Here is a 27,904-nt window from a genome sequence, read left to right as displayed (position 1 = left end):
GAGAAGCACCTCAAGCCCTATACAGTGTTATAATCTCATTACATTACCGTGTATAAATATTTTTTTTTAAATAACCATCATTACATTGTTCTGCATCCTACGTACTTATTACCTTTAAAGAAGGGACAACAGAAAAAAACAAAAAAAAAACAAAACAAAAAAAACACAAGAAAAACAGAAATAAAAAGAAAAAGAAACCAAATTGGGTCTACTGGCATCAAAGCCGATTTCTCCCAATTACTTACCGGGCCTGATATCTTCCCAAAATCCTCCACAATGTTAAAAGCCACCGCTAAGGATGAGTCTATATCTCAGAGGAAGAACAAAATGTCGTCTGCATATAATGCAATCCTTTCTTCCCCCATCTCTCTTTTAAATCCCTGTATCCCCCTTGCTGTTCTTATCGCAATTGCGAATAGCTCTATTGCTAAAGCAAAACAACAGAGGTGACGGGGCATCTCGGCCGGGTTCCCTCGCTCCAGCTCAATTGAGTCAGAGTATGCATTGTTAATCCTAATCTTAGCGCTTGGTGTGTTATAAAGTGCTTTTACCCAACCTATAAAGGTGGGTCCAAACCCGAACATCTCCAGAGCCCGCCACAATTAGTCCCACTCCAAGCTATCGAAAGCTTTGGCAGCATCCAGAGAGACAACAGCTTGTGAGCCCCCAGAATAATATCTTGGTTTAACTGAAAACCTGTTACCGCTTTTGGTAAGAATTCAGGATGAGGACATAAAACCACCTTATGCTTATGCATGATGAAATATGGCTCTTACAAGACAGAGCCGTTAGTTCCGATACTCTTCTAGCAGAACAAATGGCAAGCAGAAAAGATTATCTTTTTGTCAAAGAACCAAGGGAATTTCTTGTAAGGTTCAAACGACTGATTTAGCAAAGCCGATAAGACCAATTTTAAATCCCAAGGATTTTGAGGTGCCTTGATAGGGGGAATAAACCGCGTTACCCCCGAATAAGCTACGCACCAAGAGTGGGATGCAAGAGGCCATAAGAAAAGACACCGACAAGGCCTGGATCTGGCTCTCGATAGAAGTCAAGGGCAGCTTCATTTCAGATCCCATATGCAGGAATCCTGCCTATTGACATACTTCCTGGGGTGCCAACCCCCGGATCTTCACCAAGAAACCTATGCCTTTCAGACTCTAAAGTAAGCGATTCTGGAAGCCGGATTCCTGGCTTAGTCAAAGTAGACACTACCCAAGGAGATCACCCACGATCTTTTTTAGAGTGGGATTTAACAATCAAACCGGTTAAATTTTTTGTCCGTAAGGTAGGATGAAATACCGGAACCTTGTGCAAGAAGGTCTGGCTATAATGGCAGAGTCCAAAGGACTCCTACTGCCATCTTTATGATCTCGATAAATTAAGATCTTCTGGGACCCACTGGGGCCGCCAGAATCACCTCCTTTTGTTCCTGCTTAACCCTGCGGAGAAGGCGCGGAAGTAGCATAACTGGAGGAAATGCATAGATCGGTAAAAACTGATCCCCTTGTTCGACAAAGTTGTCAACCGTATTAATGAATCTGGACGCAAATAGGTCCATGTCCGGAGTACACCATCTGACATATTGCCAAGAAGATGTCGGGGTGAAGAGATCATTCTCCCATAAATAATTGTTGGTGTCTCAAGTAGTACGCCTGAAAAATTATAATTGCCGATAGGCAAGGAGTGTTGTGTTCTGCCAAAGCTAGAACATTAATCACCTCTTTTTGGAGTGCACGACTTCTCTCATCTCCCCTGGTGATCGATGTAAGCCACCGCCATGGCCCTGTCAGACTGAATCCTGTCAGGACAGTCCCGTAATCTGACCGCTAAGATTCTGGGGCCAGATAAACTGCCTGAAACTTCCAAAAAAGTTGATAGGCAAGGTCTTCTAACCTGAACCATCTCCGCTGGACAGAATCTTCTTCCAGGGCTGCTCCCCAGCCTAGAAGGCTGGCATCTGTTAACACCTTCCAGGATAAAGACTTTCCCTCTTGCTGGATAAAAACCACCAATTTAGGCTCTGACCTATGTCAGGAGCCAAGCGTATTGGAAACAAACAAGGCCTGAATCTTCTTTATTTCAGACCGACAGGATGGTGTCTTGAAGCAGTCTTTGAATAAAACTGAGCGTAAGGGACGACCTAGAAGGAGGCCACCATTTCCCCCAAAAATCTCCTGCAGCCAAATGAAGGAATTTTCGTTTGTCCTGATAAGTTGAATTAGTCCTACAATGGAACTGATTCTCGTCTGGGGTAAGAATACCTTCTTCTGTATGGTATCTATAAACAGCCCCCAAGTAACCTCCTTGATGATTTTAAGGAGACTCTTCCTAGGCTGAGAATCCAACCCAGAGATTTCAGATATCTACAGATGAGATCAGACTCTGGTTTTAGACCTGAGACTGAATGATCTAGTAAAAGTAGATCTTCTAATAGGCTAGGACTGTTATGCATTGAGCCCTTAACCTGGCTAAAGGAGGTGCCAGAATCTTTCAGAACACTCGTGGTGCTGTTGCTAAGCCGAATGGCAGTGCCACAACTGAAAAAATAATTTTATATTTCAAACCGCAGAAATTTCTGGTAAGCGGGAAACTTTGACACAAGGAGATATGCAACTCCCCTCCTTGCAGGATGGACACAGCCGATAGAATTATGAAAAAAATCGGATATTTAAGTGCCGATTCAGATCTCAGATCTAGAATGGGTCTTACCTCTCTGGCTGTAGAAACCTAAAAAGGTTTGAGCCAAAACCCCCTGCTCTACTAAGGGAATCTCAGATATCACCGACTGGGATAACAGCTGATCCAGAGGCCAGAAAGAGAGACTTTTTTTTCTGGAACATTCTCTGAGGAAACGGAAGCTCTTGCATAAAGACTGCCGCATCAGCAGCCCCAAGAACCCCACAGGCAGCACCCAAACAGGGACCCGAACCCCAGACCCTCAGATCGAAAGCCGACTGAGCCATCCGGGCTCTTGGAACTCTAGTCGTAACCTAGAGAAAGAAATTGCAGAAATACCTCTGCTCTTGACATTGTTTCTGCCAGACCTTGAGAATCGCAGGACCTTTCCCCTCACCCAAACGAGTGGGGGTGCTCCTTCATTAAAAGGTTTTAGCATTCTGCTTTATGGGCTCTCTGCTCCCAAGATCCTGGTGGTGCCCTTGGGAACTTTCTCCTGAACCTGACGATTGAGACTGTCGAGACTGCCTAAAGGCAGATAGTCCAGGCATAGGAGAGGCTGCACGATTAAAGGAGACATGTTTAACCTCCTTTTACTGGTTAAGAGAGCTTTACCCTTTTTGATGTACTTATCCACTCTAAATAGCCACACCCCAGGAAGGGACACAAACTGGCTAAGGGTTTTCACATGGTGCTTCGGCTGTTCAGTATTTCAGCCACGGACCTCTGCGAGAATGCACTAGTCCAAGTATAAGCCATAAGATCGAGTCCTTCATAGCATCTGTGAGACACAGTGCATCAAATACCCCAGCGCCTTGCCGGGCCTGCTGATCAGGCAGAATTTCAGGTATCTCACACCAGTTTCTTAACCCTTTAGAGTCCACAACTTCCAATGCATTAGTGTGACTCAAAATATGCTCCACAAAAATAGTGGAGCAGACGTTAAAGGGTTAATGGACTGAGATACTCCAGTTGCAGCAAGAACTGCAAAAGACACCCTGTCTTTAAAAGGAAAATCCAACCTTAATTTGCTGGATCCTTTAACACCAGTGCATTATCCACTGGACACGCGAGACTCTGCTCACTGAGGTGATTGCAGCATTAATAGCTGGAACCCCCCCATTTCTTCATAGAAATGTTCCCATTCAGAATACATAAGCTATGCATGAATAGGAAAAAACATCCCCAGACAAGGGCGGTTCAAATGAACCTTAGAGGTAAATACCTCAAGAACCTGTGCTACAGGCAACAAAAGGGTTAAGTAAGGGAGTAGACAAAACACATGACTTGTGAGGCTACTCCCTCCCTGTTAGGATCCTCAGAGGAAAAATAGGATTTTTGTACTCACCGTGAAATCCTTTTCTCTGTAATTCACCGACCGACACAGCTCCTCTCTAACAAAATGGGTTGTCAGCCCTATCACTGGAGATTACTAGGCAAGTTGTAATACAACACTTCAGAATTTTAAGTTCCTCCCAGGGGGCGGTCCCTAGGCTACAACCCCACAGCCTGCTCTAGCAGAACTCAGTATGTCAACAATAGGGATGAGCTTCGTGTTCGAGTCGAACGTACGTTCGACTCGAACATTGGCTGTTCGGCCGTTCGGTGAATTCCGAACGTTTGGGCCGTTCGCGTCAAAATTCGAGTGGCGCGCGCGGACCACAATGCACTGCTCATGATTGGCCAAGCATGCACTGTGACCCCGCATGCTTGGCCAATCGTAGCACCAGCAGCGAGGAGAGCCATGATTGGCCACAGGCATCCTGCCTGTGGCCAATCATAGCTCAGGCTGTGTAGTGCACGCCCCACACTATATAAGGCCGCCTTTGAGGCGGCCTCGTGTAGTGTGTTAGCATCTGAAGCAGTGGGTGTTCTGTGTACCTTCAACACAGTACACACCGATCGTTTTTGGCTGATTTCCTATCTTGCTGCTGTGTAGTGGTTGTTGTCTGTGCCCTGACCGCAGTATACACCACTATATTCACCTCACCTATATAGCTAGTGATCTAGCTTTAACCACTTAACAACTGCCCATTGCCGATTAACGGCTTCAGGGCGGTTGTTTAACTCTGAGAGGCCGTTAATTAACGGCCTCCCAGAATTCGGCGCGCACTCGAGAGCATCCGTGACCGCCGGGTCCACAGGACCCGGCACATCACGGATCACGGTAAACGGCCGCTCGTCGCGGCCGTTTACCACGTGATCGCTCCGTCAAATGATGTTATGACGCCGGTTCCTCCCTCCCCTCTCTGTACCGATCGGTACAGCGGAGGGGAAAGAGATCGGTGTCAGCAGCGATGTGGGCTGCATCTGCAGTGCCCACATCGCTGCTCACCGAATTTAACCCCTCAATTCCCTGCCAATACTCTGCAATACCAGTGCATACTCTGCAGTACCCCGCCATTACTCTGCAGTACCCCGCCATTACTCTGCAGTACCCCGCCATTACTCTGCAGTGCAGTACTCTGCCATTACTCTGCAGTACCCTGCCATTACTCTGCAGTACCCTGCCATTACTCTGCAGTACCCTGCCATTACTCTGCAGTACCCCGCCAATACCCCGCCAATACTCTGCAATACCCTGCCATAAATTGCCATACCCAGCCATACTCGGAGATACCCAGCCATACTCGGTGATACCCTGAAATACCCAGCCATAGACGCCCCCCACCCCTCACCGCCCTCCGGTGCTTCTACCAACTCGCCAGTACGATCAAAGCCAGAATCTTTTTTTTATTTTTTATTTCAGGCTTCCCAGCCTAGAGGTGAGATGTGGGGTCATATTGACCCCCAGATTTCACTGTAAAGAGGACCTGTCACCACATATTCCTATTACAAGGGATGTTTACATTCCTTGTAATAGGAATAAAAGTGATCAAAAATATATTTTTGGGGAAAAAAATGTCAAACTAAAATAAATAAAGTAAAATGAACAATAAAAAAAAAAAAAAAAATTTTTAAAGCGCCCATGTCCCCATGTGCTCGCATGCAGAAGCGAACGCATGCGTAAGCCCCGCCCACATATGAAAACGGTGTTCAAACCACACATGTGAGGTATCGCCGAGAACGTTAGAGCGAGAGCAATAATTCTAGTCCTAGACCTCCTCTGCAACTCAAAACATGTAACCAGTAAAAAAAAATTTAAAGTGTCGCCTATGGGGATTTTTTAAGTAGCGACGTTTGGCGCCATTCCACGGGCATGTGCAATTTTGAAGAGTGACATGTTTGATATCTATTTACTCAGCATAACTTCATCTTTCACTTTATGCAAACATTGGGCTAACTTTACTGTTTTTTTTGTTTGTTTTTTAAGCACAAAACTGTTTTTTCCCCCAAAAAAACGCGTTTGAAAAATTGCTGTGCAAATACCGTGTGAGATAAAAATTTGCAACGACCACCATTGTATTCTCCAGGGTCTTTGCTAAAAAAAAAAAAATATATATAATGTTTTGGGGTTCTCTGTAATTTTCTAGCAAATAAATGATGATTTTTACATGTAGGAGAGAAATGTCAGAATTGGCCTGGGTGCTCCAGAACGCCTGATGGCGCTCCCTGCATGTTGGGCCTCTGTATGTGGCCACGCTGTGTAAAAGTCTCACACGTGGTATCGCCGTACTCGGGAGTAATAGCAGAATGTGTTTTGGGGTGTAATTTGTGGTATGCATATGCTGTGTGTGTGAAATAACCTGATAATATGACAATTTTGTGGAAAAAAAAAAAAAAAGGAAAAGGCCGTCAGTACTTCAGGTGTGATCAATTTTCAGATATTGGCACCATAGCTTGTGGACTCTATAACTTTCACAAAGACCAAATAATATCCACCAATTTGTACTTATTTTTACCAAAGATATGTAGTAGTATGAATTTTGGCCAAAATTTATGAAGAAAAAATTACTAATCTGCTAAATTTTATAACAAACGAAGAAAAATTCATTTTTTCGCAGAATTTTCGGTCTTTTTTCTTTTATAGCACAAAAAATAAAAAACTGAGAGGTGATTAAATACCACCAAAAGAAAGCTCTATTTGTGTGAAAAAAAGGACAAACATTTCCTATAGGTCCAGTGTTGCATGACTGAGTAATTGTCATTCAAAATGTGAGGGCACCGAAAGCTGAAAATTGGTCTGGTTATTAAGGGTGTTTAAGTGCCCAGTGGTCAAGTGGTTAATAATAGAGCTTGCAGTCAGTAGTGTTAGGAGATAGTGCGTGCTGTCTGCGTGCTCTGTACCCAGTACATACCGCTATAATATAGGGCAGGCCCCTACTTTCAAACATCCAACTTACAAACATCTCCTACTTGCAAACGCAAGGAGACAGCAGCAAGTGAGATGAAAAAAGATGGACGACAAAACAAATTATACAGGGGTGATAACCCTTCCCTATGTTTTCCAAAAAGCTTAAAAATAGTTTTTTTGACTGGAGCTACACTTTAAAAATGTACCGGTTGAAAATTACAAACAGATTCAACTTAACACAACAAACCTACACAGTCCCTGTCTTGTTTGCACCGCCTGTATACTGCTGTTCTGAGTATATAGGGCCTGGGGGCCACACGCATTTCCTTTTTTTAATATGGGTACGGGGTTCCCCTTAATATGCGTACAAGACCCAAATAGGCTGGTAATGGGCAGGGAGGGCTACCCATGCCATTTTTCTCAATGATTTTCAACCATATTGCAGGAACCAGATATAACATTAAAACCGCAAGCAGTTTTAAATGGTGTTATTTCCGTTTAATGTCATTTTGTGCAGGGACTGTTCTAAACACGGGAAACACGTGGCACTTCACAGGCATACTACAGACACCCCCCAGGCACCATATTTAAAGGAATATTTCACCTTTTTTTCACTTTAATCGTCATTAAAATCAGCAAATCAGCAGTTTTTAAAACTTTTTTTTGCAGTGACCCATGTCCCCTGAGGCAGGAGGCAGGTCCCCAAACCCTTTTTAGGACACTATCTTGCATATTAGCCGTTAAAATTAGCACTTTCCATTTCGAACGTTCGAGTCCCATAGACTTCAATGGGGTTCGAACGTTCGTAACGAACGCGGGGGTCGTTCGCAAGTTCTGGTGCGAACCGAACCGGGGGGGTGTTCGGCTCATCCCTAGTCAACAAGCAGTATAACGTAAAGAGAAAAAAGGAGGGGTGGGTGCTGTGTCGGTTTTTACGGCGAGTACAAAAATCCTATTTTCTCTCCTTTAAGGGTTCTAGGGGGTTAATGGTATACAAGCTAAAAACCCTTCCTTCCAAGAATGTCATCCTCCCCTGAGAGGTATACAGCTAGTCAGATGAGCCGTCAAGAGTAGAACACTTCTGTCCCTGTATTTATCATACAAACTGTTTTTTTCTTCTACCATTTAAAAGATTATTGCTATGATGTCTCTCCATAGTAGGACTAAGCATAGCAGATTCCCATCTAGTCCTCAGGGACCTTTTGTTGAGGTGCAGGAGGCTGGGGAGGTATGGGAAGATACAAATTTTCTCTTATATTCACCGACCGACACAGCTCCTCTCTGTAACAAAATGGGACGCCCCCAAGCAGTGCCAAACGAGGGGTGAGGAAAAACAGCAGAAAAACTTCATCCACCATGGCAAGTGGGAACTAGTGAAACTAAGCCCACAAAAAAAGAGCAGTGTGTGGAAAAACACCACCACATAACCGGGTATCCTCAACAGGAGAGATCCCCAAGACCGCAACCATTTGCAGAAGTAATGCAACAGTGCATTTAACAGAACAGTACTGCGTTTTTAATCGAAAAACCAGGAAAAAATAAAGGATTACATATTTAATTGCAACTACACGGCCGCCTGCAAAATTTTGTGGCCAAAACAGGCATCAGCCGATGCACTGACATCTACCTGTAGAACTTGGTAAATGTATGGACAGACGACCAGTTTGCTGCCTTACACACCTGAGCGACCGACGCTTGGTGTCGGAAGGCCCAAGACATTTTGACTGCCCTCGTAGAGTTGGCCATGACAGGAAAAGGGGGGCACCTACCCCTTTAAGGCGTAGGCTTGTACTACAATCTGTCTGATCCACCTGGAAATGGTGGCCGACGAGACAGTCATGTCCTTCTTTGGACCAGCCATCAAAACAAACAAACAGTGAGTCTGACTTCCGAAAGGGAGCCGTGGAAGCCAAATACACCTTCAGGGCCCTAACCACGTCCAGAGCGTGAAGGGCCACCTCCTTAGGGTGCTTTGGCTTAGGACACAGCGATGGTAATACAATGTCCTCATTGATATGAAAAGCTGAGACCACCTTCGGAAGAAAAGATGGTTGCGGACGCAACACCACCTTATCCCTGTGGAAGACCAGATAGGGTGACTTGCAAGACAAGGCCGCCAATTCCAAAACCTTCCTGGCCGATGTGATGGCCACCAGAAAAAACATTTTCTGGAAAAAGAGTCAACAGGGGAATCTCCCTGATATTTTCAAACAGCAGTTTTTGAAGCGCCGACAATACCAGGTTCAAATCCCATGGGGGTAACGGTGGGCGCACCGGAGGGACTACATGTCATACCCCCTGAACGAAGGTACCCACTAAGGAGTGTGATGCCAGGGGTCGTTGGGAAGAAAAAAAAAAAAAAAAAAAAAAAGACAGCCAGGGCTGAGATTTGCCCCTTGATGGTGCTCAATGCCAATCTCTGGTCTACTCCTTGCTGGAGAAACAGCAGGATCCTTGCTATGGAAAAGGAAAGCGGTTGCCATCCTTTCTCCTCACACATGGAGATGTAGGCCTTCCAGGTACAATGGTATATCTTCCGAGAAGATTTCCGTGCCCTCAACATAGTTGGAATCACCGAGTTCGTCAGACCCCAGTTTCTCAACACCTGGCTCTCAATAGCCATGCCGTTAAAGCCAGCGATGGTAAAACAGGATGAAAGATTGGACCTTGAGATAGGAGGTCCTCTCGCAACGGCAGTCGCCAAGGAGCATCTGCCACCAGACGCACCAGGTCTGCGTACCAGGGCCACTGAGGCCAATCTGGGGCAACCAGGATTACTGGAATCCCCTCGGCTTCCACTCTGCGAAGCAGGCGTTGCAACAGTTTCAGTGGAGGGAAGGCGTAGATCAGCTGGTACTGATCCCACGGAGCCACCAGCACATCTGCCCATGGGTCTCTTGTCCTGGACACGAATCTTGGCACCTTCCGATTGAGACGGGAGGCCAATAGATCCACATCTGGTGTGCCCCACTACAGGCACAGCAGCCTGAATGTCTCTGGATGCAATGCCCATTCTCCTGGGTCCAGCATCTGTTGACTCAGATAGTCCGCTTGCCAGTTTTCCAGTCCCGGGATGTAAATGGCCGACAGGGCAGGTACGTGTCGCTCTGCCCACCGAAGTATGTGAGCGACCTCCCGAGCAGTGACTGAGCTCCTTGTTCCCCCTTGGTGATTTATGTACGCCACAGCCGTGGCAGTGTCCGACTGTATCCTGATCAGATGCCCTTGAAAACTCATCAACCATGTGTGGAGGCACAGCCTGATCGCTCTCAATTCGAGCAGATTGATCGGCAACCTGGATTCTTTTGTCGACCAGAGGCCCTGAGCCGACTGAATCCCCATTACTCTACCCCAGCTGGATTGACTGGTGTCCGTAGTGATCACCGTTCATTTCAGAGGAAGGAACGATTTTCCGGACTGAATCACAGGGGACCTCAACCACCAGAGCAGAGAGTCCCCGACTGGCTGGCTCACCTGGAACTGTCGCTCCAGGGACAACTGAGATTTGTCCCATTTCAACAAGATCTCCTTCTGCAGAACTCTGGTGTGGAACTAGGCGAAGGGTACTGCTTGGAAGGAGGCTACCATGAGTCCCAGTACTCGCATTCAAAAACGGAGCGACGACCACTTGCGGTTCATCAGCAGTTTCACCGCGGACCTGAGAGTCTGAAATTTGTTTAAAGGGAGAAAAACGCTCGCTTCCCTGAAGTCCAACAGCAAACCTAGGTACTCCAGACACTGGGTCGGCACAATCACCGACTTCTTTAGGTTCAGCAGCAACCCAAATTCTTGCAGGGTCTGCATGGTGATCGCCATATCATCCTCTAATTCTGAGGCGGAAGATGCTCTCAGGAGGAGATCGCCCAGGTAAGCCCACGATCGCGATCCCACGTTGCCTCAGCAACGCCAATACTGGAGCCAGTACCTTGGTAAAGACTCAGGGGGCTGATGCCAGACCAAAAGGAAGAGCCACAAATTGGTAATGGGCTTCCCCGACTGCAAAACACAGAAACTTTTGATGCCGAAGGCATATGGGTATGTGCAGGTACACATCCTGGATGTCTAAGGACGCCAGGAAGTCCCCTTGATGGAGTGCAGCGACTACTGAGTGAACTGATTCCATTCTGAACCTCTGCACTTTTACAAAGTGATTGAGGGCTTTCAAGTCCAAGATCGGACGTACTCCCTTTTTTTTTTTAAATCAGAAATGTTTTTATTAGAAAACAGAATGTTACAAGTCACCAGTAACACTGAAAATTCAGTGCAATAAAATACATAGCATTGAACCTGTATACCATACAGAGTCTCCACAGCAATAACATAACGGAGGGGTACATTTATCATGACAATGTAAAGCAAGTGCAGTACTAACAGAAAAAGTAGCTATCCAAACAGGAAAACCTAACAGAAAGAAAAATAATAACAAAAAAAAAGGTAAAAAGATTCAGAAACCTGAGAGTTTTTGAATGCAGAGATAAAAGCGCCCTTGGAGCTAACACTGCAGTAGTGACCGTCGCCACTCCCCAAACAATGGTGTACATAAACTCCAAATAGGTAACTTACATACCATAGGGTTGGTTAGGGTTGGGTCAACCTAGTAACAGCCTGTGTTGGATCAACTGGTGCGGCGCTAGGCCTGGGATTTCAAGCCAATCCTGCCAGAGATTATACAATTTTTGGGGAACATTTCTGTGTTGGCATGTCAGCTTCTCTCGTATCAGCATTTTGTTTACCTGATCAATCCACTGTTGCCTGCCGGGGACCCTGGGCGTGATCCACAATTGCGCTATCAATTTCCGGGCCACATAGAGCAGCCGGAGTATCACCGCGTGTGCGGTCGGAGTTGGGGTTTCTCTGTCCAGGGCTCCCAGCAGGCAGATCACAGGATTTTTTGGAATGGTAACCCTGAATACCTAAGTAATAGTCTCCAGAATCCCAGTCCAGTACAGAGCCAGTTTGGGGCACCTCCAGAACATATGGAGATGGTCCCTTTTACATTTAGGACACAGGGGTGAGTCACGCAGGCCCCAACCATAGAGCCTGGCTGGCGTTCTGTAAGCTCTATGTAGCAAATAAAGATGCAATAGTTTTTGGGAGGCCCACACTGAGACCAATGGGGCAGAGGCGAGGCAAAAATTCCAGATCTCCCCATCCATCGGTCCCAGATCTTCCTCCCATTTGCGCCTACTTGGCAACGTGGCTGAATCCTGAAGTACACCAAGAACAATGCCATACCCTTTTGAGATCATACCCTTCTTACCATCTGCCATTATTATCGATTGCACGGCGGTATGGTCGGTCAGGCAAAGCGGTGTGGTTCTGGATTGTACCTGAGAGTGCCTCAATTCAAGGTACCTAAAGAAGTCATTTCGTGGTATTTCAAACTCCTCCTGTAACTCTAAAAAGGACTTGAGAACCTGACCATTTTATAGTTGAGACAAATATTCAACGCCCTTTACTTTCCAGCCGTTAAAACCCTTGAGCTTCACTAGCTGGTGGTAATTAGCGTTATCCCAAATAGGAGTAAGAGAGAAAACCTCTCACCTTCAACAACCGTTTAACGTATGCCCAAAGTGTTTTCAACATGGCTACGGTTGGGGCGCCCCTATGTAGGTGAGGGAAACCTGCTTCCAAGTTTGAGAATGCTATGCGGTGGTGAACTGGGGAGTCCAGCAATCTCCTTATGGGGTCCAGTAAATTCTCCAGACCCCAGCCACCAAGATGCTGCAGTTGTGAGGCCAAAAAGTAGGCCCTGGCATGTGGGACTGCCAGGCCCCCCTCCTCATTATATTGCAGTGTCCTCAAACCAATTCTGGCAGTATTTTTGCGTCAAATGAATTCCCTGTACTGGGAGTCTATTTTGTCAAACCATTGCTTAGGGATCCACACCGGGGAATTATGACAGACGTATAGCAGCTGGGGTGCCCACACCATTTTTATAAGATTAGCTCGTCCCACTACAGATCGTGGTAGTTTGCACCAAGCTTTGCACTTCTCCCCAAATTTAGCTAGCAGAGGCACTAGGTTAAGGCGGATATATTGGGAGACCTGTACCCCCAAATATCTAAAAGTGGACACTATCTGAATCATAGCTGCACAGTCAGGTAGGGGAGCCGGTAAGGGATCCAGGGGCAGCAATGCCGATTTGTTCCAGTTTATAGAAAAACCAGACAGTGGCCCAAAGTCATCAATTAGGTTCATGGTTGCAGTCAGAGAGCCTTGCGTGTCACCTAGGTACAGTAAAGTGTCATCCGCGTATAGCGACACCACGTCCACTCGTTAAAGCCCACGATTTTGTCATCCCCTCTTATCCTGGCTGCAAGAGGCTCCAGTGCTAGGGCAAACAGCAGGGGAGACAATGGGCAGCCTTGCCTAGTGCCCCGAGACAGTGGAAACGACTCCAACACTTCAGAATTGACCCGAATCTTGGCTAAAGGTTTAGCATAGAGTAATTTGACCCATTTGACAAATTTTTTGCCCATGCCCATTCTCTCCAGAACTTTCCACAGGTAAGGCCACTCGACACTCTGTCAAAGGCCTTAGCCGCGTCCAGTGAGAGGATGGCCTGGTTACCGGGATTCAATACTTGGACTTGAATATTCAAGTAGAGACGTCTTATGTTTTGCGCTTTGGATCTCGTGGATATGAAGCCCAACTGGTCCCTATGAATCAGACTCTGAATAACCCGAGACAGTCTAGTTGCCAGGACTCTAGCTAACAGTTTGACATCTGTCGTGAGTAGAGAAATGGGTGGATAGGAATGGGGGGACGTGGCCTCGTTACCCAGCTTCAATACAATTATAACTGCTTCATTCATGGAGTCTGGGAGTGTACCAGTTTCTAGAGCATTATTAAAGACCTTCAAAAGAGTAGGCAGTAAAGTAGCTGCATATCGCTTGTATATCTCAGTCGGAAGCCCGTCTGCTCCTGGAGATTTATTATTGTGGGCTTGTTCCAATACTAGGGCAAGTTCACCTACTTCAATTGGAGCATCCAACATACATGCGTCTGCAGCAGACAAGCGAGGCAGCTCACTCTTCCGAAGAAAATAATCTATGTCATCAGCGCTGGGGTGAACCTTGGAGGTGTACAAATCCGCGTAAAATGAACGAAAGATTTGCAATATGGTAGAGGTGTCCGTATGGGTTGTCCCCTGTCTACACACCTCCCTTTCCCAGGCCTTGGTTTTTTTCGTTTTGATAGCATTAATTTTAGTTATGAACTGCCCCCTTAAAAAGGCTTTTGCCGTGTCCCAGACAGTACCCAATGGAGCAGAGTCTAGATTGTCCTGCAAAAAAAGTTTAAGGTTATCACTTATGGGATCGGGTGAGGGAAATAGCGCAAGCCAGAAAGGGTTTAACTTCCACCCTCTAGGCTTGACACTAGTGGAGAATGTGAGTTCAACTCAAAAAGATGAGTGATCAGAAATGTGTCTATCCCGTAGCCAGAGTTCATAACCAGAGGAAGCAAGGCAGCATTCCCCAGCCCCAGGTCAATTCTCAACAGGCTCCCGTGAGCGGAGGAGCAACACGAGTACCATCTGACCAGGGGATGAGCGGTTCGCCACACATCTGTCAAGCCAAGTTCAGCCAGTAAATCTGCAAAGGGGGTAGCACCATTAGGGCGGGTAGGCATGGGAGGGGGGACCGGTATCTTGTCCCATCTGTAGTTCAGGTAATTATTAAGGTCACCCAACGCCAACAAGGGGACATTGGGATGCGGGGCCATTAACCTGGCCAGACATCTAAGAGCCTCAGCTGAGTAAGGGGGTGGTATATAAAGGTTAGCTACAATGCACACCTGGTGAGCTATTTTACCTAGTAGGAATATATACCTCCCACCTGGGTCAATGAGTTTTTGTGAGCAGGAGAAGCGAGCATCCTGACGAATCAGGACGCTCACTCCTCTAGCAAATGCAGAGAACGTAGAGTGATATTGGGTGGTGTATACCCTGTGGCTAAGACTAGGTACATTGTCTGGGGCAAAATGAGTTTCCTGCAGACAATTTCTGCCCCTAGGCCTTCAAATGCCTCAGGACCGCCAAACGTTTCACAGGATTACTCAGCCCCCTAACATTCCAGGAGAGGTATTTAACGGTTGCCGTCATTGGGAAATAACATAATAAGGTGCATACACAACATATACATCAACAGTAGTAGTGTTAAGTAAGTGGACACCTCCAATCCCATCGCCCCAAGCACAGTCACTCAGTATATCGAGATACCTGAGCAGGACAAATGAGGGTCTCCAGCGATAGTCCTGAAAATAGGTCGTAAAGGTAGCTCCATGGCAATAAAAAGAGGTGAGTAATCCGAGGGGTTCTAAGAGAAAAAAAAACACAGAAGAAAAGAAAACAACCAAAAAATTTGAGATTGTAAAATCATAATTTGGGGAGCCAGCCGGGCTCAGTTCCTGCAAGGCTAAGGTGGAATAAGGCCCCAACAAAACTGAGTGGGGGGGGGGGGGGGAAGTCTTTGGAAACACCCAAAGGAATCACTTCCAGGTAACAAAAGGGGTTTCACTCGAGCAAGCAACATAAGTCAACTCTTAGGTAGAAGTCACCTCTGTGTTCTCCTCACTCCGCCGAATCTGCATGTAGATAGTCCCTTTCAGAAGGATGCATCCGAGTCTCTAATTATGCAGGAGACCGTTGTTGTCTGGCATCTTTAAGAGCTTTATCCTCCCAGTCCAGCCATTGTACTGCCGCAGCTGGACTTTCGAAGAAATTGGTTGTCCCCAGGGCGGTAACACGAAGTCAAGCAGGGTACAGCATGGCATATTGGATATTAAGATCCCTGAGCTTCCTTTTAACATCAGCAAATGTTGCCCTCCTTTTTTGCAATTCAGCTGAGAAATCAGGAAACTGCGAGATTCTGGAATTATCAACCTCCATCCTGCCAAAGAACCCCCTTACCTTGGACAGTATTGCATCCCTGTCCTTGTAGTTGAGTAGCTTAAACAGGAAGGGTCTAAGATGGTTACCCGGGGGCAGTGGACGAGAGTGCACCCTGTGGGCACGTTCCACAGCAAAGAGTGGGGAGAAGGATTCTCTGCCAAACGTAGAGATCAACCAATTCTCTAGAAAGTCTACTGGGTTCTTGCCCTCGGCCCTTTCCGGAATCCCCAGGGCACGAATATTATTGCGCCTCATGCGATTCTCCATTCCGTCAAGTCGCATAGCATGCTGTTCAGTGAGATGACAGTTAAAGTTCAAGTCCCTCTGCATAGGTACCATGTCATCCTCCACCGTGCTCAGCCTCCCCTCCAGGGCAGAGGCCCTCTCTCTGAGTTTTTGCATGTCATGGGGGACGAATGTAATTTCAGGATTTACCCCTTTTATATCAGCAGAGAGAGCAGTTATGGATTGATTGCATGAGGTGACCGCAGTAAATATGTCTCTCAGTGTGGGTCCTGTCACATCAGCATTAGGGGAGTGAATTTGCGACCCAGGTATATTGCCATTGGGGGTACTGTGTTCCACACTGTCGGCAATCCATCTGCATCCTCCAAGGGGACAGTATCATTAGCATCCGGGGACCCTCCAGGGGTAGCCCCCGATGTAGGCTGGCCAGCTAGGGCGTCCTTGTACGATTTTCCCCCCATACAGGAGTTTCTGTGCGGCCTCCTTGTAATAATCTTTCGCCGCCCGCCACGCGTTGGCGCCATCTTGGTCAGGGGGGTCCGTCAGGGCCTTGCTCCTGTTATGTCTTTTAGACATGTTATGTACCCCTTCCCTCTTGGGAACCACAAACCGATTTGAGTAGAATCCCTGGAAGCGTTCAGATTCCGGAACTGGTACAATCACCTCCCGATTCAGCAAGTCCCTTACCGCCCCCAACAGGCCCTCCTGGCAAACTGGGGATACGGGTATGCGGGAGGGGAAGAATCTGTTTGGCGGCCAAGAGAGGAACTATCTTGTAGCCTGTGGAAACCAGATCGCAGACCCATTGGTCGGATAACTGGGAGGACCACAGGCTTGCGGTTCCAGGGATGCTTTTGACAGTCCGTGGGCATCCTGTCGGGCTGGGGACGTTTTGTCGAAGCACCGGGTGGATGAAAAAGCCACTTGTGAGCAGAAAAAAAGAGGGCCCTTGCCTGCGGAGTGGCTCCTTAGCCTTCCTGGCCTGTGGGAGTAGAGTACTCTTATCACCAGTGGCATTTTTAATAATGTCATCTAACGAGACTCCAAAGAGCCGGTCGCCAAGGAAGGGAAGATCCGTCAGGGCTTTCTTGGATGCCTGGTCAGCAGACCAGCATTTCAACCAAAATCAGGCGCCTTAGCACCACAGCTGACACTGAAGCCCTGGAACACAGAGGGAGAGTATCCAGGGACGCGTCACAGACGTACTTAAAGGCCTTGCACTAGTTGGTCTGCTAGTTCCACGCAGACAGGGGAAGCCTGTTGCTCTCCCAATTCGCGGTACAAAACTTTTGCCCGTTCAGTCAGTGTCTGCGACACCAGTGCGGATGCCAGTACAGGTCGCACGGCTGACCCCACAACCATAAAAGAGGAACGAGCCACCGCCTCGGCCTTCCTATCCGTGGGATCCTTGAATGCAGGAGTCCCCTCAACCGGGATCGTGGTTACTTTTTTTTTTAACCTGGATACTGGTGGGTCCACGACTGGAGGAGCCGACCACTTTTTTAGAAGGCTTTCCTCAAAGGGGTAACACACCGCCATGTATGTGCGGACCGCAAAGGTCCGTTGCGGGCAACCCCATTCCTTGTAAATGAACCTATAAATATAAGTCAGATACGGGAACACCTTAGGTGAACGTGCTGGCTTGCGGGACCCAAAAGGGACCGGTACATCAGCAGATGGATCCGCTGGCTCCTGAATCTTCAGGGTATCACGCACAGCTGTGATAAGTGCTCCAACTAGCACTTTGTCGTGCACGGACCCGGACGGGGACTCATCCTCACTGTCGAACGGTCCTGGTCAGCGTCATCTGACAAGACAGAGCAGAGGTCACCAGCCTCAGCAGGACCAGAGTCTGCATTAGAGCTCTCCCCAGAGGACGGGGGGGGGGGGGGGGCTGCTTTTTAGCACCTTTCTTCCCACGTACCGCCTCTATCTTGGCAACGAACGAATTGAGGACCGCTGTAAGGGTGTCCATAGGGATTGCGCAGTCCGCAGGTGACCCGGTTGTAATTGCCTGGATTTCGGGGGAAGAAACACCAGTTTCTGAAGCCATGCTGACCCTACCCTGTCTGCAACCTGAAGGGGACTTAGGACAGAGACAGTCCCACCCTCCTGCTGCTGCTGGCTGAGGAGCTCTAACCCACTGGACTCACCACCCTTGGCCGTTCCGCACTGTATTACCGCAGTGCCTGATGATCCCCAGCGCTCCCAGATGCAGAGATAACAAAACTGTCGGTGGCCAGCCGGTCGCGCGATCGGTGGGCGATCAGACATGTGTTCAGAACACAGGATAAACCTCCCAGCGCCCTGTGATGACCAAACAGGAAGCAGAGGGCACAGGGGCAGCTGCTAGAGCACAAAAACGCGGTTTGGCTACAAGAAAATGGCCACCGGTGTTCTCAATAGGGAATCACCAGGAAAATGGTCGCCTGAAGCCAGAAGCCAGTCTGACCCTTGCCCATTAAAATGGCCGCTGAACAGCGCTATGAGGGACTAGAGAGAACATGTGGCAGACACAGCGCTGCAAACACAGGGGCAGACTACACAGGCATCCAGCGGGATTAAGCTGCAGGACCCAGGCACCCAGCACAGCTAAACCCCCAGGTGAGAGCCCAGGCACACACACACCGCTCAGCACATATACAGCCCCCCTGTGAGAGGGGGAAAAAAGGGGACTTAGGGACACGGGAGAGAAGATGGGGGGGTGAGGGGGGGCCCCCAAATCGACCTCCCAGGGAATGCCCAGCTGCTCCACCCTGCAGAGGCAGGGAGAGCTGTACTTACCAGTCCTGTAGCTGGGAGACATTCCACGGTAGTCAGCTCCTGATCAGTACAGGGAAGACTACTTGCCGGCATACTGTGACGCAGACATCATATGTATGCCCCGGAGCATAAAGCTTACGACCACCTCTGGAGCCGAGGTATGTCGTGGCCTACCGAGCCGTAGCTGCGACCTGCACACGCTCGATGGCCGGACTGGGGAGACAACAAGGATAAGTGAACCAGCCTGTCACCCAGCCGGCTGTTGATAGAAGATCACAGGATCATTCATCTTGCGCAAAAAGCCAAGCTTCTGCATCAAAAAAAAAAAAAAAAAAAAAAAAAAAAACACGGACCTATGGGCCCGCAGGGTTCCTAGGTCTTATCTCCTCACTAGGCAAAAAAAAAAAAACAGAGTTCTGCCAGAGCAGGCTGTGGGGTTGTAGCCTAGGGAGTGCCCCCTGGGCGGAACTTAAAGTTCTGAAGTGTTGTATTACAACTTGCCTAGTAATCTCCAGTGATAGGGCTGACAACCCATTTTGTTACAGAGGAGCTGTGTCGGTCGGTGAATATAAGAGAAAATTTGTATCTTCCAATACCTCCCCAGCCTCCTGCACCTCAACAAAAGATCCCTGAGGACTAGATGGGAATCTGCTATGCTTAGTCCTACTATGAAGAGACATCATAGCAATAATCTTTTAAATGGTAGAAGAAAAAAAACAGTTTGTATGATAAATACAGGGACAGAAGTGTTCTACTCTTGACGGCTCATCTGACTAGCTGTATACCTCTCAGGGGAGGATGACATTCTTGGAAGGAAGGGTTTTTAGCTTGTATACCATTAACCCCCTAGAACCCTTAGAGGAGTTCATGGTCCCTTTGCCACTCATAGCTTACAGCAAAAAGCAGAGGCACTACCAGCAAAAGAATGTAACACTTGCTAGGCTATAGTACAGTACAATAACTGCTATTAATCCTAGCTATACAGTACAATGTTGTCAAAAGGGAAATGCCTGTGTCACCAAACCTGACCAACCAACCACTCTGCTCTGTCCCTCCACCGCCAGGCAGCAGGTTCTCTCACAGGGCTTAAAATACTTCCTGCAAAAAGGAGCAGTTTTCCACGCGAGCGTCCTGCATCATGGCGGCCGTGGTCTGCCCAAAAAATAGTTTTTTTTTTCAAAAGAATAAGGCAGCTGGCTGGCATTAACTAAGGAAAAAAAAAACGCCAATCTGGGGGCCCAGGAAGTGATCAGATTCCCCTTTCTCTTACTCGAGGGTCTGAGCTGGCTAGGACAGGAGAGTGAAAGCTTCTGTTTCCAGCATCAGAATGGTGAGTGCTCAATACAGCCCCCAGTGGTGACACATAGACATGACAATACAATACATAGAAGGAGAGATTCCTGAGAAAATCTCCCCTACCTTATTCCTTGCAGCAGGGTTTTATCAGAGATAAAAAACAATCTTCGCCCTTCACAGTAGGCTCTGAGACCTTAAAGGAAACCTTCAGGAACCGGGGAACACTCAGCTTGACCCACAATCCTGGACCTGCGACAGGACCCTGCCAGTAAACTTTTATTGGCCTCACTACCAAAAAGTACTGGATCCTAGGGCACACAGTTCTCAAAGCATTTGCAAGCAAAACCTCATGTCTTTGGATTACGAGGCCCGGGTACCATTCATTTAGTCCATTACAAAGAGAGCAGAATGGATCCGGTCAGGATGGCTGGCTCTCATCAAGGATTATTGCCGTGGAGCTCAGTACAACACATCCTTACACGTGCCCAACACCTTAGACACTGGTGAAAAAACTGACTCCCCCCAGTAATGGGAGGGGTTATATAGGGGAAGTACATGCCTTAAGGGGCGTGCCAGTGTCCAGCACCTGATGGCCCGATATAACCCATATAGTTATTACTATGGCTCTGTGTCCCCTGATGTAAGAAAAGTATTTTATTAAAATAAATTTGATAAAAATTAAAAAAAAATCCCCATTATTTTTTTTTTTTTTTAAATCATTGATTTATATCCACCCCGGTGGCCACACAAAATATTGACACTTTGGGCCCAATTTGGACATTTTCACTTAGGAGTGTACTCACTTTTGTTGCCAGCAGTTTAAACCTTATGGCTGTGTTATTTTGAGGGGACAGCAAATTTACACTGTTATACAAGCTGTACACTACTTTACATTGTAGCAAATTGTAATTTCTTCAGTGTCGTCACATGAAAAGGTAATAAAATATTTACAAAAATGTGAGGGGTGTACTCACTTTTGTGAGATACTGTATGCTTACAGTTGCATCAGTGTTATTTTTAACGAAAATAAATAAATTTAGTATCACTTTAATCACTTGCTTACTGGGCACTTAAACCCCCTTCTGGCGCAGGCCAATTTTCAGTTCTATCACTCTTACATAAGAGTGACTTGATGGACTTGTGTCTTTTTTTCAACCTCACCTACTATGTAACTCTTTGAATGACAATTGCGCGGTCATGCTACGCTGTACCCATATGACATTTTTATAAAAAAAAATTTCACACAAATACAGTTTTTTTGTGCTTTTTAATCACAACTGGGGTTATTTTTTGCTAAAACCCAAAAAATTAAATAAAATAAAAAAATTGAAAAAAGCAGCCAAATCAGCGCTTCAATTAGGTGCGCTGATGAGGCTACACTCATGGGCACTGATAAGGCGCCACTGGTGGGCACAGAGGAGGCAGCACTGGTGGGCACAGAGGAGGCGGCACTGGTGGGCACTTCTCAGCAGTACTTATGGGCACTGGTAGGTGGCAATGGCTCTCCATGTGTGGGACCAATGCCTCGTTTACACAAGCCGGTAATTGGCTGTTAGCATGAGAAAAAAAAAATAGGATTTTTGCACTCACCGTAAAATCCTTTTCTCCGAGGTTCATTGATGGACACAACACCTTAATCTTGACCTTCGGTTATAATCGCTACCTTTAGGAGAGAACTAGGCAGAACACAACAAAAAGCAAGCACAGTACCGCCCAGGGGCGGTCCTGCTGGTTATAACCCCTCACTCTGCTCTCAGCAGCTCAGTTCGTCAAAAAGCAGTACAAACATAAATAGGAGGGGTGGGTGCTGTGTCAGTCAATGAACCTCAGAGAAAAGGATTTTACGGTGAGTACAAAAATCCTATTTTCTCTTTTGTTTATTGACGGACACAGCACCTTAATTTTGACTTAGGAATGTCCCCAAGCAGTGTCAAAAACAAGGGGTGGGAACACAAAGAAAATAAACTCCCATAACAAAAAGAACTCCCCATTAGAAGGGTCACAAACGTCAAACGGCGGCCTGCAAAACCTTGCGGCCAAAGCATGCATCCGAAGATGTGTCCACATCGACCTTGTAAAATTTGGTGAAAGTGTGTACGGACGACCAGGTAGCTGCCTTACAAAACTGAAAAACAGACGCTTGATGCCGTAAAGCCCAGGAAGCACCAATTGCCCTGGCAGAATGTGCCGTGACAGGAAAGGGAGGTGCCCACCCCCTTATGGCATAAGCCTGAACCACAATCTGTCTGATCCACCGAGAAATGGTGGTCGACGAGACCGCCATGCCCTTCTTCGGACCAGCCACTGAAACAGTCCGAATTCCGGAAAGGAGCTGTAGCAGACAGATATACCCGCAGAGCCAGGAGCACATCCAAAGAATGTAAAGTTCCGCCTTTGGATGCGAGCTTCTGATCCACTCCTCGCTGCAAAAACAGAAGGATCCTGGAAACTGAATATGTACGTGGACGCCACCCCATCTCTTCACACATGAAGATGTAGGCCTTCCACGTGCAATGATAAATCTTTTGGGAAGACTTCCGCGCCCTCAGCATAGTGGAAATTACTGAAGCTGACAGTCATCGGTCCCTCAGCACCTGGCTTTCAACAGCCATGCCGTTAAAACCAGCAATGGTAAAGCAGGGTGAAGGATTGGACCTTGTGACAGCAGGTCCTCCTGCATCGGCAGCTGCCAAGGAACATCCGCCACCATTCGTACTACGATGGCGTACCAAGGACGTTGAGGCCAATCTGGGGCAATCAGAATCACCGGAATCCCCTCGACCTCCACTCTGCGTAGCAGACGAGGGAGGAGTCAGAGGGGGAAAGGCATAAATCAGGCGACAATGCCCCCATGGGGCCACCAACGCATCCGACGTGTCCACCCAGGAACAAACCGATTCCATCCTGAACCTTCGCACCTACACAAAACAACTGAGGGCCTTGAGATCCAGGACCAGGCGGACCCCTTCCTTCTTCGGGATTACAAACAGATTGGAGTAGAATCCCTGAAACCTTTCCGACCTTGGTACAAGCACTATCACCCCACCCAGTAGTAAGTCCTGTACTGCCCCAAACAGGGCCTCCTGACGATCAGGAAGGAGTTGCGGATTGGAGGGAAAAAAAAAAAAATCTGTCTGGCAGACAAGAAAGAAACTATCTTGTAGCCTGACAAAACCAGTTTCCAAACCCACTGGTAGGAAAGAAGAGAGGTTATATAGGGAGTACACTTCTTCCCTCAGTGGCCCTATAACCCACATAGTAACTACTATGGCTCTGTGTCCCCTGATGTATGAAAAATGTTATATACACATACATCTATCTTCAGTCATATCCCCGGTAAACCACCTCAAAGCCACAATGTTATATACATATTGCGGTCTTGAAGTGGTTAACAGAAGTCAATGCAGGTTGCAATGGAACTGCAAAAAAGGTATCCGTACAAGTACTCACGCAAATGCTTAGTATCAACAGCGATACTGGTATCGGTGCAACAATAGTGCCCATCAGTGCAGCATAAAAATTACTTAAAAATACAAATATAATTGCACTACCAGAATAACGTCAAAAGTCTAGCAGCCAGCAACAGCAATGAAGAATTGTGAAAACATAAAAAAAAAAATTGCAGCGCTAAATAATGTGAGATACTAGTGACAATACACACCAAATATCAAAAAATAAATATTGTGATAAAAAAAATCTGAGTAAACTCACTGAAATCAGTGGGCCACAATAGTAGTGAAACTAATAAATATAAAAAAAAAGCAAATGAATATCAATCCCAAAATGCATAACATTAAATTATAAAAAATAATAATCTGTGCAGTTCATAAAAAATAAATAAATAAATAAATTGCAGAGAATGGAGTGATCTACTCTATGTGGAGGCATTTTTTCTCATTATACCTACCTTCATGATTGCACTTTCGGGGAGTTCTAGACACAGACAACATGCATCGGATATCTCGATCGAGACCTGGGAGTTAGATTGTTCCTTTTGGAGGACCATTTGCGGTGAAATCACTTGGATGCATGATTGACCCACCATTGCGGTGTGTGGGTCCACACCTTAGAGTAAGAGTACCCATTACTGTTCTACAAGTGCACCTGCTATCTTCTTAGAAGTTTGCTATTGGTGGAATTTGGACGTCAAGTATCACATTTCCATACTACTGCATATATCTGAAATGCCCCGTATAAGAATTGGATAGGATTACATGAAGGACTAATTTGTTTAGTTGTAGAGTCTTAACCTCTCATGAGGATTTTTGTATGTGCATAGCATTTTCACATTCTCTGCGATTTTTTATGAACTGCACAGATTATTATTTTTTATAATTTAATGTTATGCATTTTGGATTTGATATTCATTTGCTTTTTATTCATATTTATTAGTTTCACTACTATTGTGGCCCACTGTTGTCAGTGAGTTTAATCTCACAGATTTTTTATCAATATTTTTGATATTTGTCTGGTGTGTATTCTCACTAGTATCTCACATTTAGCGCTGCAATTTGTTTTTTTTATAAAAATTACTTATTTGCAAAATTATATAAAGAATTTTTTTTTTCATTTGTGTAGCAAAAAAAATAAAAAGCCAGTAGTAATGAAAGCTTCATCTGTCTCAAAAAAAATGATAAAAATGTCATATGGATACAGTGTTGCACGCGCAATTGTCATTCAAAGTGCAATAGAACTGAAAACTGAAAATTGGGCAGATAACGGGTGAAAGTGGCCAGTATGTGATGTGGTTAATAAGCACAGTAAACATGTATGGAATGGAGAGCTCACTAATAAAAGCAAGGAAGAATATTAACATAAAAATAAAAAAATAATTTGTTACTCGATATCCGGTCATAGCTGAATTTTAGTTCTGGGTGGACAGACCTTTTTAAAAAACCTGTCTATATCCTCATCCTCGCACAACCTTTCATGTGAAATGATACTCGCTGGAAAGATTTTAACTACCTACGTATACACTCCATACAGTGCATATGTTGTCTAAAATATACAGCAGATCCCCAAAAAGAAAACAGCACAAGAATCACACAAAAAAAACTCACTTACCTGGATATGTATACGGAATAGCTTTGTTGTACATTGAAGCATACTTTGTGTATGGACTGACAATGGGAAGTAGAAGACCTGTAAATACAAACATGGGAAATAAGTAACAAAATTAGGTTTTTAAAAATAATAAATGGTGTAGGTCTTATATCCTTGACATTTATTTTGCAAACAAAAATCTTAAAGAAGTATGGGATGGGTTAATTAACTAGCACATATTACATTATTCACAAATCAGCTGATCTTTTTTCCTACCTCTTAGTTTTTCCAGCATGTGCATTTGAACTTTCCTGCAGCTCCCAAGAACGGTCTATATGCCGTTTTAAAAGTTCTCAGGGGGTGTATACAACTTCAGCAACACACCACCTCTGTCCCCCCTCCCTTGAGAGATGTGGCTGTGCTGTGAACAAGTACATTGGTCACATGGCTCCGTTTTCCATATTTCCATAGTAATATGACCTCACAAAAGGAAACAGAAGCAAGATACACGGTGCCCAATCTACTGCTGGAAGTCTGAAGTTTCACAGGCTTATAGGATTTGGAGAGGCCAAAGGATTGGGAGAGATAGATATATATATATTTTTTTTTTATTGAGAGCGAAAGGAGGCAATCATTTTCCTCTGAGAGCTGAACTGAGAGAAAACTTCTCCATTAATAAACGTACACCCATAGGTTTGCTTTGTGTTGCCATTCAGACAGCAAAATTATATTATATTATATATATACATACACACACACACACCCACACTATTATACATTTATATATATATAAATTTATATATATATATATATATAAATTTATATATATATATATATATATATATATATATATATATATATATATATATATATATATATATATACACACACACACATATATATACATACACACACATACATACACACACACACACTCTAATAGTGTGTATAATATAATTATATATATATATATATATATATATACACACATACATACACGTACACATACACACACGTACACATACACAGCAATTTTTGTTACCAAGCAGGAGGACCCTGTGCTACTCTGTAAAAGGGTGGTTTACGCCAGATTTTAGGAGAAGCACGATGATTGCTCAGGCGTATGCTGGCTTCATTACAGGACCAGAGTTAGAGCTCAGGGCCCCACCATCCTGAGGGAGTTCAGTGAAGGGAGCCAAAAGCATAGAAGAGCACACAGGGCACATAGGCCTAGAGCATTATAGTCAAAACATATTTTTATTTAATAAAATAGAGGTGAATGTACTCACAAACCAGTACTTGTGTCAAAGTTTTATCATGAAATAATCTGCTTAAATCCATATGCGAAAATCCACAACACTTGTCACATTGGCTAAATGCGCTTTCAAGTTTCCCTCTTCTTCATAGCTTACAGAACGTGTCCATTTCACATACTTATATATGGTGTACTGACTCAAATGGTAGTACCCCTTTAAGGGTCAATCTCATCATTTCATAGTGCCCAATGCGGTGGGTAGGGAGAATGAAATTGTTGGGAAAAGGGGGAAAGGCGGAAAGGGGAAGAAAAGGAAAGGGGGGGGGGGAGAGGGAGGGATTCTTGTCATTTAGCTGTTTTTTCTGGTAATAGAATAGGTCTTATGTTCCACTGGTCTCTTCGGATAAGCAATGCAGCTTATGGATCCCCAGTTTACAAGTGAATACTATGTTATATATAAAAAAAGAGTATCTTTTTTATCTCTCCATGTTTTTGTTTTATCACAGAGCATTTGTTATGACCATCTGATTATGAGATTATATTTATTTTGTAGAGGACAATGATGGACTCCTCCTGAGGAAGCAGCCAAAGCCACAAAAATAGGATTTTTATAACAGCTTATCTGTAAAATCCTTCTCTTGGCTTACATCACGGGACACAGAGCCATAGTAGTTACTATGTGGGTTATAGGCCACCTTGAAGTGATGGACACTGGCACACCCAAGACAAGATGTTCACTCCCTATATAACCCCTCCCACTACTGGGCGTACCTCCCAGTACATCAACAAACAAGAGTTTTTGTAGCAAAGCAATATACATGTATCAAAAGAGGGGAGGGACCTCTGTATCCCGTGATGTACTCCAAGAAATGGATTTTACAAGAAACCTGTTATAAAAATCCTATTTTCTTTATCATACATCACAGGACACAGAGCTATAGTAGTTACTATGTGGGATGTCCCAGAGCAATACCAAATGAGGGGAGGGAAGACAACAAAAGTAGGGCACCATGAGACTAGAGGACGTATACTGCTGCCTGCAGCACACTACGCCCAACGGTGATAGCCTCATGCCTTTTTACATCCACCTGCTAGAATCTGGTAAATGTATGGACTGTTGCGGCCTTGCAGATTTGACCCATGGAGGCTTAGCGATGCACTGCCCACGAAGCACTAAAAGTCCTAGAGGAGTGCGCTTTGATTTGAGTGGGTGGACTCTTTAAACTATAAGCTTTAACAAATTACCTGACAAATCCATTTAGAAAATAGTAGATTTTGATGCTGCCTGTCCTCTTTTAGAACCTTCAGGCAACACAAACAAAAAAAAACATCAGTTTTTCGAATTTGAGCAGTCGCCTTCAAGAAGACTGACTGTTCTCACCACATCCAAAAATGCAGTGATTTATCTTCCTTAGAACAGGGTTCTGGAAAGAATGAAGGCAGAATAATATCCTGGTTTAAATGAAAACCTGACACTACCTTTGGTAGAAAA

At 45.6% G+C, this 27,904-nt stretch overlaps 1 protein-coding gene across 1 annotated transcript in view; it reads right to left on the bottom strand.

Annotated features, from left to right (window-relative positions):
• Positions 1-27,904, bottom strand: part of NDUFA3 (NADH:ubiquinone oxidoreductase subunit A3) — a 157,507-nt gene that overhangs the window by 13,799 nt on the left and 115,804 nt on the right. The window contains exon 3 of the mRNA XM_077457062.1: positions 25,179-25,256. Within this exon, the coding sequence (XP_077313188.1) occupies positions 25,179-25,256 (78 nt within the window). The remainder of the gene's footprint in view (positions 1-25,178; positions 25,257-27,904) is intronic.

Source organism: Lithobates pipiens, unplaced genomic scaffold (genome assembly GCF_037356315.1).
Source record: "Lithobates pipiens isolate NorthernLeopardFrog02 unplaced genomic scaffold, aLitPip1_a1.2 Scaffold_27, whole genome shotgun sequence".
Lineage (NCBI taxonomy): Eukaryota > Metazoa > Chordata > Amphibia > Anura > Ranidae > Lithobates > Lithobates pipiens.
This window is presented reverse-complemented; position numbering and strand designations above follow the sequence as displayed.